This window comes from Ranitomeya variabilis, chromosome 1 (genome assembly GCF_051348905.1).
Source record: "Ranitomeya variabilis isolate aRanVar5 chromosome 1, aRanVar5.hap1, whole genome shotgun sequence".
NCBI lineage: Eukaryota > Metazoa > Chordata > Amphibia > Anura > Dendrobatidae > Ranitomeya > Ranitomeya variabilis.
The window spans coordinates 178,458,537-178,473,978 of NC_135232.1; the positions used below are offsets into that span (position 1 = coordinate 178,458,537).

The following is a 15,442-nucleotide window of genomic DNA, read 5'->3' on the forward strand; positions in this document are numbered from 1 at the left end:
TGGTTTGAGAGAAAGCACTGGAGACTTCTAAGGTGGCCAGCAATGAGTCCAGACCTGAATCCCATAGAACACCTGTGGAGAGATCTAAAAATGGCAGTTTGGAGAAGGCACCCTTCAAATATCTGGGACCTGGAGCAGTTTGCCAAAGAAGAATGGTCTAAAATTCGAGGAGAGCATTGTAAGAAACTCACTGATGGTTCCCGGAAGTGGTTGGTCGCAATTATTTTGGCTAAAGGTTGTGCAACCAAGTATTAGGCTGAGGGTGCCAATACTTTTGTCTGGCCCATTTTTGTAGTTTTGTGTGAAATGATCAATGTTTTGCTTCATTCTCTTTTGTGTTTTTTCATTTAAGACAAAGTAAATGAAGATAATAATACCAAAGAATTTGTGTTTGCAATCATTTTCATGTAGAAACTGATATTATCTGACAGAATTGCAGGGGTGTCAATACTTTTGGCCATGCCTGTATATACTCCACTAGTCTGGGCTATGTATAACTCATGCATACCCTCTGTTCCTGGGTCTGAAACCGGTGAATTCCCAAAGACCAAAGTGCGTGTGTCGTAGGGGGATTCATAAGTCTGTAGTCACACAGAATGACTACAGACTTATCAGTTTTGACTAGACAACCCCTTTAAGTATAGGCCTTCTAATGTTTAGTCTATGTACCTAGTTTATAAGTTTCCCCTTATTCATAAGCTAGAGGATACCTTCTCGATTGTTGGGTGTCCGACCACTGGGCCCCCAACTGATTCCGATAATATAGCTCTTCTGAGTCCCATCTGTATAAAGCAGAGGTTGCTCGTCCATTCCATTCTCGATGGGCATGCCGGAGATTGCGAGTCTAGCCCATTGAGAAGGAATGGAGGAAAGGTGCATGCTCGACCTCCACTTCCTTCAGGTGAACTCTTCAGAGCCCCATTCTCCAGATCAGAGTGGGTCCCAGCCGTCTCACCTCCAGTGATCAGGAAGTTATCCCTTATCCCCATACTCTTCGCGTTTAATGTTAAGTATTGTACTTTACACTTTCATGATCTATTCTAAGTGCATTAAATAAATTTTTTACAGACATTTCTGTCACTGGAGATCGGTGTGAATGTCTTTTTTTCTCTGTATCATGCACATAAGATGCACAGAGTAAGCTCATACGTTTTCAGTTACAAATCTCCCACTTGTGACCAAACCATTAGGAAATCTCCACCAATCTTCTAATTCCGCCAATTGTATACTGTAGTTCTATAACTTTAATGAGAACAATTGGGTTAGAGCATGCGTCTGTTCCAGCCTGTGGTGCCCGAGTCTGCAAAAAGAAATTGGACACATGTCGGTTATCGATCCAAGTCACAGATCAAATTTACCAATGCAAGGTACTGGTCCTTGAACATCTCCGACATCACACTGATGGCATCCTTGTGCTGTCAGTGCTTCACCTCAGGAGAAGTTTCAGAAACCGCTAAGATTTATTTATTTTTATGCATACGTGAACAACTGATGTATCACTGATAGTAAAAACTGACACACTGATGAAAATCGGATTCACTACGCTGATGAAAGTACCAGAGGGAAAAAGCAGTAGATTTCTGAGTGAAGCGTTACTGCACATTGTACTTTAATGTCAGAGGTTTTCTGTGTAACACACCTCATTCAAACATTGCTTTTTTTCTCGTATGCGGGGAAAAAAAACAAAACCGTTTCCATCAGTGTTTTGGATAAGATTTTCTTCTGTGTTTGGTCAGTATCAATTTTTACCATCAGTGATTTTCTCATAAGCCCCTACCTCCATACCATAAAAAATAAAGATTTAAAAACATACGACCTTTCTCGCACCCATTACAAAGGCTGGATTGCACCTGTAGGTATTAGTGCGCTAGTGGAGGTTTCCGGTGACCCTTAGACTTATTCATTTTGGTGTTTTTTTTTTATATATATATGTATCAAACAATAAGGCTATGTGCACACGTTCAGGATTTCTTGCAGAAATTTCCTGAGCAAAACCGGACATTTTCTGCAAGAAATCTGCATGCTTTTTTTTGCGTTTTTTTGCGCGTTTTTGACGCTTTTTTTCCTGAGCTTCCCAATGCATTAATTAGCGAGAAAAGCACAAAAAATCTGCAAAATTAATGAACATGCTGTTTTTTTTTTACCGCGATGCGTTTTTTTTTTGCAGAAAAAAACGCATCATGTGCACAAAAATTGCGGAATGCATTCTAAATGATGGGATGCATAATGAATGCATTTTATGTGTTTTTATAGCGAAAAAAACACAACGTGTGCACACAGCCTAAAGATGTCGCCTTTTTATGTTTTCATTCTTTTGTGGACGTAAAAACACAGATTAGCAGCATGACAACTTGTATCTGAATGAGGCCTGGAGAGAGGTGGAGGGAACTGTGGCAGAGCCACACTGATGTGTAAAGGAGAGGCAGTGCTCATTGTATTCTGCTCAGCACTTCTAGATTTTTGCAGTGCTGAACACCAGGAGCATCATCATCCCAATGTGACGTTTTATTCTAAAAGAAGAAAATGTCCAGCTTCACCGAATCCATGAAAAAAAGGTTTCTTTGTTCACAAACTTGTAACATAGAGGATACAAACTTCAGCACATACCATATGGGTGTGGATCTCAAGTTTCTCAATCTCAAGTTTTATTCTACTGTCTTATACTCTGTTCCATGATAGTATTTTTTTTTTCCCTTACAGAGGTTCTGTATGTAATGTTCTTCTCACCTGCTGCAAGGACAATGTCTGCCGGCTCTGGTCAGAGACTTTGCTGCCTAACGACAGCCTATTATGTGGGGACGGATTTAGCCAAAACATTGAGCCCGACAGCTTGAATAATAACTTCAAAAGAAATCCATCAAGTAAAGAGCGTGTACAGAGTGCACTGGAGGTGAGGACTGCAGTTATTGACGTCGTAACCTGTAACCATGTAATCTTTATTAACTGGTTTTAATGGCAAATTAACCTATAAGTGGCCGCCTTATAGTGGTGTGCCAGAGCATATTGGTACATTTTTATTCTGTAGACACCAATGTAGTATGTTAAGAAGATCACTACAAATGATATATTATTTTCCACAACATCAAAAGCTAGCGCTATTACCACCACCAAACTGTGGAGATGGAGCACCGTGTAGTAAGTGAAGTTGTTTTGCAATTAAGGGGAATAAATGTGCCTGGTAAACAATGAAGGGGGCATCGCACAGTGCAGGGAGTCCTACCCCACTAATCTGATGTAATCCCTCACTGCTCCATGATGGAAATATTTGTGGGGGGGGTTACGTTTTTCTCTATGACAGATATATACATCCTGCCTGTCAGTTCAGCGCCAGGAACATGGGTGATATACAAAATGTGGCTCCTGTAACTGCAGGAAGTGGAGAGATCCCCGCAATGTAATGCTTTAGAAGTACTGGGCAATAGGGAACTGTCCTCTAAGTGGTTAGATGGCGGGACGGGGCACCTCTGTCAGCTCATCAGTTCCCCAACCAACCTCTTGTACGACGCGTTGATTCATCTTCATAGTCCTGGACAATGGCATACAGGACTTCCATATTAGTACATCAAGTGGCTTTAGATCACACTAGAATAGTGACAGTGAATGTAGTCACATTGCGACCAGCAAGTTGCCGCAACTCCCCGAAATCTAGGTTTGCTGGACTTATTTATACTTGCATGATGCACTCACAGCACAAGTACATTAACCCCTTCATGACCCAGCCTATTTTGACCTTAATGACCTGGCCATTTTTTGCAATTCTGACCAGTGTCCCTTTATGAGGTAATAACTCAGGAACGCTTCAACGGATCCTAGCGGTTCTGAGATTTTTTTTTCGTGACATATTGGGCTTCATGTTAGTGGTAAATTTAGGTTGATAATTTTTGCGTTTATTTGTGAAAAAAAATATGGAAATTTGTTTCAAATTTTGAATTTTTATTCTGTTAAACGAGAGACTTATGTGACACAAAATAGTTAATAAATAACATTACCCACATTTCTACTTTACATCAGCACAATTTTGGAAACAACATTTTTTTTGCTAGGAAGTTATAAGGGTTAAAATTTGACCAGCGATTTCTCATTTCTCTGTCGCCCATGACGGCACCACGGAGAGAGGGGATCCGCCCACCAAGGACAGGAAACCTACAGATAAAAAGGGCGGTACCTCTCTCCCGCATCAGTTGGTTTCCTGTCCTTGATGGGAGACCTACAGACTTACCAGAAGGAAGATCGTCGTGGGATTCCGGGGCCAATCAGTCCGACTCAGGCAGCTGGGGTCCCTCTGCCTCGGCTGGTGTTGTCACCCGAAGCGCCACCACTGGGGCTAGTGGGCTTCTAGGGTGTGCGGGGGAGGTGACATGGAGTTCGCGGTCACCTCCCTAGGTAAGATGCAGCAGCGGCAACATCCAGGGGGGTCCCTCTGTGGTTGCGGGAGGAGCGGCGCGGCTCTCCCTTTGGAAGCGTCAGCCTGCACACTGCATAGCCGACCGGCGTGCAAGGACCGCGCGTTGGGGCAGGCTGCAAAGAGACCGGGAGCTCTGGTGGGCAGCGGGTCATGTGCGGCACCATCTTGAAACTGCACGTTGGAAAGAGCGATAATGGCACACTCCGCAGGCGCCGGCAGACAGCGTTTCTACGCAGGCGCCGGAAGAGGCGCTTCTGCGCAGGCGCATAATTGAATCAAGCGGCAGGTATCGCCGCATAAAAAGAGGCTGCTTCAGTAATCCGTCGGTAAAGGAACCGCAGCACGAGCCGCGGCACAGGCCGCAGCGCAAACCGTAGCACTAGCCACAAAAAAAAAGATGCCGCAGCACCGATAAACATACAGGGGGGTCCCTCTGTGGTTACGGGGAGAGTTGCGCTCTCCCCCCTGAAGCGTAAGCCTGCAATCTGCAAAAGCCAGGGCCCCCGGTGTGCAAGGGGGAAAAAAAACAAAAAAAAACGCATGCTGCCTCTCCCAGAATCTTCTCCAGGGAAACACCAGAGCTGAGCCTACTTCAGTTGCCAGGCCTGGACCTCATGGGGGAGAGAAAATCATTGACAGCAATGCAGCACTCCTGATGGGACGCCGCTTCCCCTCATGATGGGCTCTCGGCGTCACCAGCTCCCCCTGTTTTTTAGCAGGTATGGAGCCAGCACAGGTAAGTGCATGGTGGAATGTTCTGTTGATAGCTCATGCCTTTGTGCAAAGCTGTGCTAGAGCTTCATATGTGAGGTATGTTTTCACATATACACAGCCAGACCTTGGACCTCTAGGCTATAATAAGGCCATATGTCCAGGCCACATCTCATGATTTGCCTTAAGTTAGTTGCATGTCTTGTCTGCGCAGAACCTTATGATTAGACTTCAAAGTGACCTTTGGAAGCATGGTTTTCACTTTCTTTTTTTTTGGCGGGGTCTGATAAACAAGTGTCTCACTTTTCTTTGCAACTTAACTACTCTATGCATTGGGAGGACATATAGTGTTAATGGAGCACTTTGCCTCCATGAAGACTGCCCTTCAGCTGTGACTCATTAGTTAGCTCCTTCGGGTGGGGTCAGTCTGACCAACGAGATATACTATTCAAAGTGGAGGCTTATCCGTATCTCTGAGAGATTGCTCTTTTGCTTGTAACTATGGGCCGGTTTTCAAGCATGACTGTAGCTCTATGCTTTATATTGTGTGTGGCTGAACATCATATAATAATAATAATGGTCTTTATTTTTGTATAGCGCTAACATATTACGCAGCGCTTTGCAGACATTGTCATCGCTGTCCCCAGTGGGGCTCACAGTCTGAATTCCCTATCGGTGTGTCTTTGGGGTGTGGGAGGAGGCCGGGCTGCAGTGCTGGCCACTAAGCCACCGTGCTGCCCCTTATCATACGGCATCATGATACTTTTATGCATTATATTGAGTGCAACACGTTGCATCATGCTTCCTCTATGCATCGTATTGAGTGCCTCTGTTTGTCATATTGCATCTTAGAGCCTCTATGCATCTTACCGAGTGCCCCTGCGTGTCATGGTGCCTCTTTGCATTATATTGCGTGTCTGTGTATCATATTGCTTCTTTGCATTATGTCGTGTGTCCCTGTATCATGTCGCATCATAGTGCTTCTATGCATTATATTACATGCCTCTACGTATCATATTACATCATGGTGCCTCTATGCCTTATATTGCGTGCCTCTGTGCATCATATTGCGGCATGGTGCCTCTATGCATCTTACTGAGTGCCTCTGTGCGTCATATGGTATCATGGTGCCTCTATGCATCATACTAAGTGCCTCTGTGCATCATATTGCATCATGGTGCCTCTATGCATTATATGGCATGTCTCTGTGTATCATATTGCATCATAGTGCTTTTATGCATTATATTGCATGCCTCTATGTATCATGTTGCATCATAGTACCTCTAGGCATCATATTGAGTGCCTCTGCGCGTTGTATTGCATCATGGTGCCTCTATGCATACTGAGTGCCTCTGGGTGTCATATTGTATCATAGTGCATCTATGCATCATACTGAGTGCCTCTGTGCTTCATATTGCATTATTGTGCCTCTACGTATCATATTGAGAGCCTCTGTGCATCATGTTGCATCATAGTGCCTTTATGCATCATATTGAGTGCATCTGTGCTTCATATTGCATCAGTGCCTCTATGCATCATATTGAGTGCCGCTGTGCAGCATGTTGCATTATAGTGCCTTTATGCATCATATTGAGTACCTCTGCTTTATATTGCATCATTGTGCTTTTATGCATCATATTGAGTGCCTCTGTGCATCATGTTGCATCTTAGTGCCTCTATGCATCATATCGAGTGCCTCTGTGTATCATATTGCATCATAGTGCCTCTGTGCTTCATTTTGTATTATAGTGTTTCATATTGCCTCTGTGCATCATAGTTCACAGTGCCTCTGTGCATCATGTTGCATCGTATTGCATCATGTCGCATCTTAGTGCTTCATATTGCCTTTATGCATTGTATTGCATTCAGGGTGGATAAAAATCAATGTTTTTTTAAAAAAATCAAAAAAATCGGATTTTTTTGATTTAAATCGGATTTTTTTGATTTAAATCGGATTTTTTTCAATAAACTGCTTTTTGAGGAAAATATTTTACCATCCAAAGGTTCTTCCATCATGAGATAAAGCTGAGTTGTTTAACTCAGTAGAATAAAGGCTGTATATGTGTAACATTCACAATGCCATGCTCTTCCAGAGGTTTCTGTAGGATGCTGACTATCCAACAAGTTTGGGCATGTCAACTGAATGGAAAAAGAAACTAAACCAAAAGTGAAACCAAGCTAGAAGTGTGGAATTAAAGGGGCAGTATGAACAAAATGTGGAGGCTATTAATAGTTTATACAATTAAGACATGCTGCTTTTAAACACCTACCTATTGCCATATAGTAAAACAAAAAAGATTTTTACTTACTTTGGGGTCCCCCCCTCACCCTGGCGTTAGATCGTTGCCCCTAGTTTCGTCCGTGTAACTATGGGCGCACATGCGCACTGCTCTCACTTCTCATTTTAATCGTGATTTATATTAAAAAAAACCTTTTGATTTAAATCAGTGATTTAAATCATGATTAAAATCATGATTTAAATCGATCCGATTTAAATAGAAAAAAATCTTTTGATTTAAATCGTGATTTAAATCATGATTTAAATCGGCGTGATTTAAATCAATCCACCCTGATTGCATTATATTGCATCGTGGTGCTTCATTGTGTTTTTTTGCTTCACATTGCATCAATAGCCCCTCCATGCATCAAAATGTGTGCTTACGGGCATCTTATCGCTTCAGTGCCCCTGTGCCTCGGGGTATCATTAGTATCATAGTACCTCTGTGCTTCCTAGTACTTCGAGCTTGGTGTTTTCTTTTTTGGCTCTGGGTTAGACCTTCTGATTTAGGTTATGCAGCCACACACAAGGTATATTGTGGGTCTACCATTTCACATTTTTTCTTGGGCCCCAACTCTGGCTTATAGAGTCCTAGTGGTTTTGTACCCAGTTCCAACTTCTGTTGATTCATTCTTTACAACAGGGCTTAGCTGAGCTTGGCTTGAATTGGCTGAGTAAATTAGCAGTTCTTCCGTATGGAACAGTTTTTCTCAAGCTATAAAGGGACATACTACTGTCCTGGGAGCAGAAAATACCAAGAGGTGGAAGGAAAAAATCCTTACCAATTCCACATGTGACAATCAGGCTGGCTTCCTTGATTAACATCCAGTAGACAGATTCTCGTCCCATAAGTCTATTGTACTATGGTTACCAGGGACGGCATGTCTGCCTTTGGCACCTTGTGGCGAATCAGCACCTCTCTGGTGGGAAGAATCCTGTTTTTCTCTAGCCATAGAGTAAGGCTACTCCCTCCATGGCTGAGTAACACTGACAAGCTTGCCTTTTAGGATATGTATATGTGTGTAATGTCAGTAAAATAGGAGCGATGATCCACGTTTCCCTTTCAGCATTTCTAATGAGAGGTCAACTCTGGTAATGTTAGGAAATATCACCTGCCGGATTGTGTATTCCTTAGTTGCAATAATATCCAACCCTTGTTTGGGGTTTAGACACTTAAGGATTCGGAATAGACGTGATCTCCTGGGTGAGTAATGTGTGTACATCCTAATGCTCTGCCATTATCCATGTACTAACAGTTATTGGTTTGATCTTCCCGCAGTCCAGGACCGGAGGCTAGTGGCACGCGCGGGGTGAGAGCGCGCCCTTATGACGCAAGCAGACGCCGCGGTGCATGACTGGGTAATCCAGTCTGAACAGGCACATGTTGCTTCTCCAAGTCCCCTCCTCGTGGAAATATAGAGCAGGTGGTCGGGGGCCGGTACTCTGAGCCCTAATATGTGGAAATGGTCAAAAGGCTGGTCACCCAGAATTCTCTGGTGCATCTCCTCAGAATATTAGCCATAATATTGATTGTGAATGTTTCCAGGAGGGGAGTAGACCATATAGGAACCACCACACTGCTGGGGGGGGGGGGGGGGCAGGGGGGGGGAACCTGGAGGAACTTCCTTTCAGGTTCCAAGTTAGAAGAGGGAGTTTCCAATAACAGCTGTCTTAGAGTTTCTGCAAGGAATTGGAACAGGGGCTAGCCACAAATACTTTAAAAGTTCAAGTCTTTAAAGGCCCTGTACAATTACAACCCGGCTGGGTATCGGAGATATCCAGGTTCATCAAAGCGTTGGCCAGGTCTAGACCCATCCCCTCTCGGTTTACTCCTCCTTGGAATTTAAACTTGGATCTTATATCCCTATCCAAACCTCCTTTTGAACCCCGGTCAGAGGCTTCTCTGGGAATCTGTCCCTTAAAACATCACTTTATGAATCGGTGGGTTCCCAGGTTCATCAGGGCAGCAGGTAGTTCGAGGCCACTTCCAGTAAAAGTTCCCTTCAATGGGATTTATTTTTGGTCCTCAAAAACCCTGTCTAAACCGCCCTTCAAACCCTTAGAGCAGAGGTCCCCAACCTTTTTTGCACCAGGGACCGGCTTTAAGCAAGACCAGTTTTCCATGGCCCGGTGGGGGTGGGGCAGGGGCGGGGCTTTGGTCATATGGGGGTGGGGTTATGGAGGGATGGAGCTTAGTGCATACTTATCATATAATTATGACATTTATAATGAGAATGTGATTCAACTTACCATAGGTTCAGAATGAGTGGGAGCACCATGCTTGTTTCCCTGGTGCTTTGCACCATTATTGCCCCATAGCTGTGCCATATAGTGCTCTGCACCATTATTGCCCCATAGCTGTGCCATACAGTGCTCTGCACCGTTTATTATTGCCCCATAGCTGTGCCATACAGTGCTCTGCACCGTTCATAATTGCCCCATAGCTGTGCCATATAGTGCTCTGCACCGTTCATTATTGCCCCATAGCTGTGCCATATAGTGCTCTGCACCGTTCATTATTGCCCCATAGCTGTGCCATATAGTGCTCTGCACCGTTCATAATTGCCCCATAGCTGTGCCATACAGTGCTCTGCACCATTATTGCCCCATAGCTGTGCCATATAGTGCTCTGCACCATTATTGCCCCATAGCTGTGCCATATAGTGCTCTGCACCATTGCCCCATAGCTGTGCCATACAGTGCTCTGCACCATTGCCCCATAGCTGTGCCATATAGTGCTCTGCACCATTATTGCCCCATAGCTGTGCCATATAGTGCTCTGCACCGTCCATTATTGCCCCATAGCTGTGCTGCTGCTGCTGCAATAAAAATAATAAAACACATACTCACCTGTCTTGCTTGCAGCTCCTCGGCGCCATCTTCCCGGCGTCTCTCTGCACTGACTGATCAGGCAGAGGGCGGCGCGCACACTATATGCGTCATCGCGCCCTCTGCCTGCAGTCAGTGAGGAGAGACGCCGGGAAGATGGATCGGCGCCCGGCGTGTGGAACGAGGACACGTAAATATGCGATACTTACCTGCTCCCGGCGTGCCGCTCCTTCCCCCGGACAGCTGGTCTTCGGTGCCGCAGCCTCTTCCTCTGTCAGCGGTCACCGGCACCGCTGATTAGAGAAATGAATTATGCGGCTCCGCCCCTATGGGAGGTGGAGCCGCCTATTCATTTCTCTAATGAGCGGTCCCACGTGACCGCTGAACAGGGGCGCCGCGGACCGGCTGAAAAACCCCAACGGCCCGGTCCTGGTCCGCGGACCGGCGGTTGGGGACCTCTGCCTTAGAGGATATCCCATTAAAACTCCTATCCCTCAAAACATCCCTGCTCGTCGCCCTCTCATCTGCTCGTAGAATAAGCGACATACAGGCACTATCTTCTAACCCTCCTCATACACGGTTTTTAGAGGATAGTGTTACTCTCAAAATAGATCCTGCATACCTCCTGAAGGTGGCATCCCGGTTCCACAGAACTCAAGAGATATCTCTTCCCTCCTTTTGTCTTAACCCTAAAAATAGGGAGGAGGAATCATTGCATACACTAGATGTCAGGACAGGAAATGCTTCACGTAGTACTTAGAAGCCACCAGAGAGAGTAGGGAGGATGCCTCTCTTTGTGTGCTTTCAGGATCCCTGGAAGGGGAAAAAAGCCTCCAAAGCTAGTCTGGCGAGATGGATCACAGATGCTATCAGCCTATCATACTCATCAAGTGGAATGTCTATTTCCGGTGAGGTCAAGGCTCACTCAACGAGAGCAGTGGCAGCTTCTTGGGCGAGAAGGCCGGAGCTTCGATTGACCAGATATGTAGAGCTGCTACTTGGTCATCACCTTCCACATTCTATAGGCACTATAGATTGGACCTTATCTCCTCTTCGGACCTTACTTTCGGTAAAGGGTTCTGGAAGCGGTGGTCCCTCCCTGAATGTACAAATCTATGAAATCTCTCCGTGGTGCCGTCATGGGCGACAGAGAAAAATATAGTTCTTACCGATAACGGTATTTCTCTGAGCCCATGACGGCACCCGTACATTCCCTCCTTTCACTCATGGGTGTGCACGTTAATATAGTGCCATAGTTTATTTTATGATAGGTCACGCGGTATCTCAATTAAGTTAAGTAATATTGAAACTAATAAGCTGTTCCATAGTCTCCCATTGTTCTCTAGTAAACAACTGATGCGGGAGAGAGGTACCGCCCTTTTTATCTGTAGGTTTCCTGTCCTTGGTGGGCGGAGCCCCTCTCTCCGTGGTGCCGTCATAGGCTCAGAGAAATACCGTTATCGGTAAGAACTATATTTTTTTACAACGAAATTTACAAAACCATTTTTAGGGACCACCTCACATTTGAAGTCAGTTTGAGGGGTCTATATGGCTGAAAATACCCCAAAGTGGCACCATTCTAAAAACTGCACCCCTCAAGGTGCTCAAAACCACATTCATTAACCCTTCAGGTGCTTCACAGCAGCAGAAGCAACATGGAAGGAAAAAATGAACATTTAAATTTTTAGTCACAAAAAATGATCTTTTAGCAACAATTTTCTTATTTTCCCAAGGGTAAAAAGAGAAACTGGACCCCAAAAGTTATTGTACAATTTGTCCTAAGTATGCCGATACCCCATATGTGGGGGGGAACCACTGTTTGGGCGCACGACAGGGCTCGGAAGGGAAGGAGCGCCATTTGACTTTTTCAATGAAAAATTGGCTCCAATCTTTAGCGGACACCATGTCATGTTTGGAGAGCCCCTGTGTGCCTAAACATTGGAGCTCCCCCACAAGTGACCTCATTTTGGAAACTAGACCCCCCCCAAGGAGCTTATCTAGATGCTTAGTGAGCACTTTGAACCCCCAGGTGCTTCACAAATTGATCTGAAAAAATGAAAAAGTACTTTTTTTCACACAAAGTTTCTTTTAGCCTCAATATTTTCATTTTCACATGGGCAACAGGATGAAACGGATCCTAAAATGTGTTGGGCAATTTCTCCTGAGTACACCGATACCTCATATATGGTCACAAACCACTGTTAGTGCACACGGCAAGGCTCGAAGAGAAGGAGCGCCATTTGACTTTTGAATGAAAAATTAGCTCCAATCGTTAGCTGACACCATGTCGCGTTTGGAGAGCCCCTGTGTGCCTAAATATTAGAGCTCCCCCACATGTGACCCCATTTTGGAAACTAGACCCCCCCAAGGAACTTATCTAGATGCATAGTGAGCACTTTGAACCACCAGGTGCTACACAAATTGATCCGTAAAAATGAAAAAGTACTTTTTTTGTTCACAAAAAAATTATTTTAGCCTCAATTTGTTCATTTCCACATGGGCAACAGGATAAAATGGATCCTAAAATTTATTGGGCAATTTCTCCTGAGTACACTGATACCTCACTTGTGGGGGTAAACCTGTTTGGGCACACGGCAGGGCTTGGAAGGGAAGGAGCGCCATTTGACTTTTTGAATGAAAAATTAGCTCCAATCGTTAGCGGACACCATGTCGCGTTTGGAGAGCCCCTGTATGCCTAAACATTGGAGCTCCCCCACATGTGACCCCATTTTGGAAACTAGACCTCCCATGGAACTAATCTAGATGTGCGGTGATCACTTTAAACCCCCAAGTGCTTCACAGAAGTTTATAACGCAGAGCCGTGAAAATAAAAAAAAAAACATTTTTCTTTCCTTAAATTATTTTTTAACCCTCAATTTTTTATTTTCACAAGAGTAACAGGAGAAATTGGACCCCAAAAGTTGTTGTCCAGTTTGTCCTGAGTACGCTGATACCCCATATGTGGAGGGGAACCACTGTTTGGGCACACGTCTGGGCTCGGAAGGGAAGTAGTGACGTTTTGGAATGCAGACTTTGATGGATTGGTCTGCAGGCATCATATTAGGTTTGCAGAGCTTCTGATGTGCCTAAACAGTAGAAACCCCCCACAAGTGACCCCATTTTGGAAACTAGACCCCCCAAGGAACTTATCCAGATGTGTTGTGAGCACTTTGAACCCCCAAGTGCTTCACAGAAGTTTACAATGCAGAGCCGTGAAAACACAAAATCATTTTTATTTCCTCAAAAATTATGTTTTACTAATCAATTTTTTATTTTCACAAGGGTAACAGTAGAAGTGGACCACAATATTTGTTGTCCAGTTTGTCCTGAGTACGCTGATACCCCATGTGTGGAGGGGAACCACTGTTTGGGCACACGTCGGGGCTCGGAAGGGATGTAGTGACGTTTCGAAATGCAGACTTTGATGGAATGGTCTGCCGGCGTCACGTTGCGTTTGCAGAGCCCCTGATGTGCCTAAAGAGTAGAAACCCCCCACAAGTGACCCGATTTTGAAAACTAGACCCCCCCAAGGAACTTATTTAGATATGTGGTGAACACTTTGAACCCCCAAGTGCTTCACAGAAGTTTATAACGCAAAGCCGTGAAAATAAAAAATCATTTTTCTTTCCTCAAAAATTATGTTTTAGCAAGCAATTTTTTATTTTCACAAGGGTAACAGGAGAAATTAGACCCCAACAGTTGTTGCCCAGTTTGTCCTGAGTATGCTGGTACCCCATATGTGGGGGTAAACCACTGTTTGGGCGCAAGTCAGGGCTCGAAAGGGAGGGAGCACCATTTGACTTTTTGAACGCAAGATTGGCTGGAATCAATGGTGGTGCCATGTTGCCTTTGGAGACCCCAGATGTGCCTAAACAGTGGAAACCCCACAATTCTAACTCCAACACTAACCCCAACACACCCCTAACCCTAATCCCAACTCTTGCCATAACCCTAATCACAACCTTAACCCCAACACACCCCTAACCACAACCCTAACCCCGACACACCCCTAACCCTAATCCCAACCCTAATTCTAACCCTAATCCCAACCCTAACCACACCCCTAACCATAACCCTAACCACAAGCCTAATCTTAACCCTATTTCCAACCCTAGCCCTAATTCCAACCCTAACTCTAATTCCAACCCTAAGGCTACTTTCACACTAGCGTTTTTTGCAATACGTCGCAATGCGTCGTTTTGGCAAAAAAACGCATCCTGCAAAGTTGTCTGCAGGATGCGTTTTTTCCCCATTGACTAACATTAGTGACGCATTGCGACGCATTGACACACGTCGCAACCGTCATGCGACGGATGCGTCGTGCTTTGGCGGACCGTCGGCACAAAAAACCGCTACATGTAACTTTTTTTGTGCGACGTGTCCACTTTTTCCAACCACGCATGCGCGGCCGGAATCCGCCCCCACCTCCCCGCACCTCACAATGGGGCGGCGGATGCGCTGGAAAAATGCGTCCGCTGCCCCCGTTGTGCGGCGTATACAACGCTAGCGTCGGTAACCTCGGCCCGACGCACTGCAACGGGCCGAGCCCGACGCTAGTGTGCAAGAAGCCTAAGGCTATGTGTCCACGTTGCGGAATCATGTGAGATTTTTCCGCACCATTTTTGAAAAATCCGCAGGTAAAATGCACTGCGTTTTACCTGCGGATTTACCGCGGATTTCCAGTGTTTTTTGTGCGGATTTCACCTGCGGATTCCTATTGAGGAACAGGTGTAAAACGCTGCGGAATCCGCACAAAGAATTGACATGCTGCGGAAAATACAATGCAGCGTTTCCGTGCTGTATTTTCCGCACCATGGGCACAGCGGATTCGGTTTTCCATAGGTTTACATGGTACTGTAAACCTGATGGAAAACTGCTACGAATCCGCAGCGGCCAATCCGCCGTGGATCCGCAGCCAAATCCGCACCGTGTGTGCACATAGCCTAATTCTAACCCTAGTTCTAACCCTAACCCTAGTTCTAACCCTAACCCTAGTGGAAAAATAAAAGTAAATAGATTATCTTTATTTTATTATTGTCCCTACCTATGGGGGTGATAAAGGGGGGGTTCATTTACTATATTTTTTTATTTTGATAATTGTGATTTTATCACAGTGATCAAAATGTACCTGGAATGAATCTGCTGGCCGGCAGATTCGGCGGGCACACTGCGCATGCGCCCGCCATTTTAGAAGATGGCGGCGCCAATGGAGCAGATGG

The 15,442-nt window shown here is 45.1% G+C and overlaps 1 protein-coding gene across 2 annotated transcripts in view; it reads left to right on the forward strand.

The window, feature by feature from the left end:
- DMXL1 (Dmx like 1) overlaps window positions 1–15,442 on the forward strand; it is a 189,355-nt gene that overhangs the window by 82,681 nt on the left and 91,232 nt on the right. For both annotated transcript variants that reach the window (XM_077290843.1, XM_077290848.1), the window contains exon 8: window positions 2,701–2,890. In XM_077290843.1, the coding sequence (XP_077146958.1) occupies window positions 2,701–2,890 (190 nt within the window). The remainder of the gene's footprint in view (window positions 1–2,700; window positions 2,891–15,442) is intronic.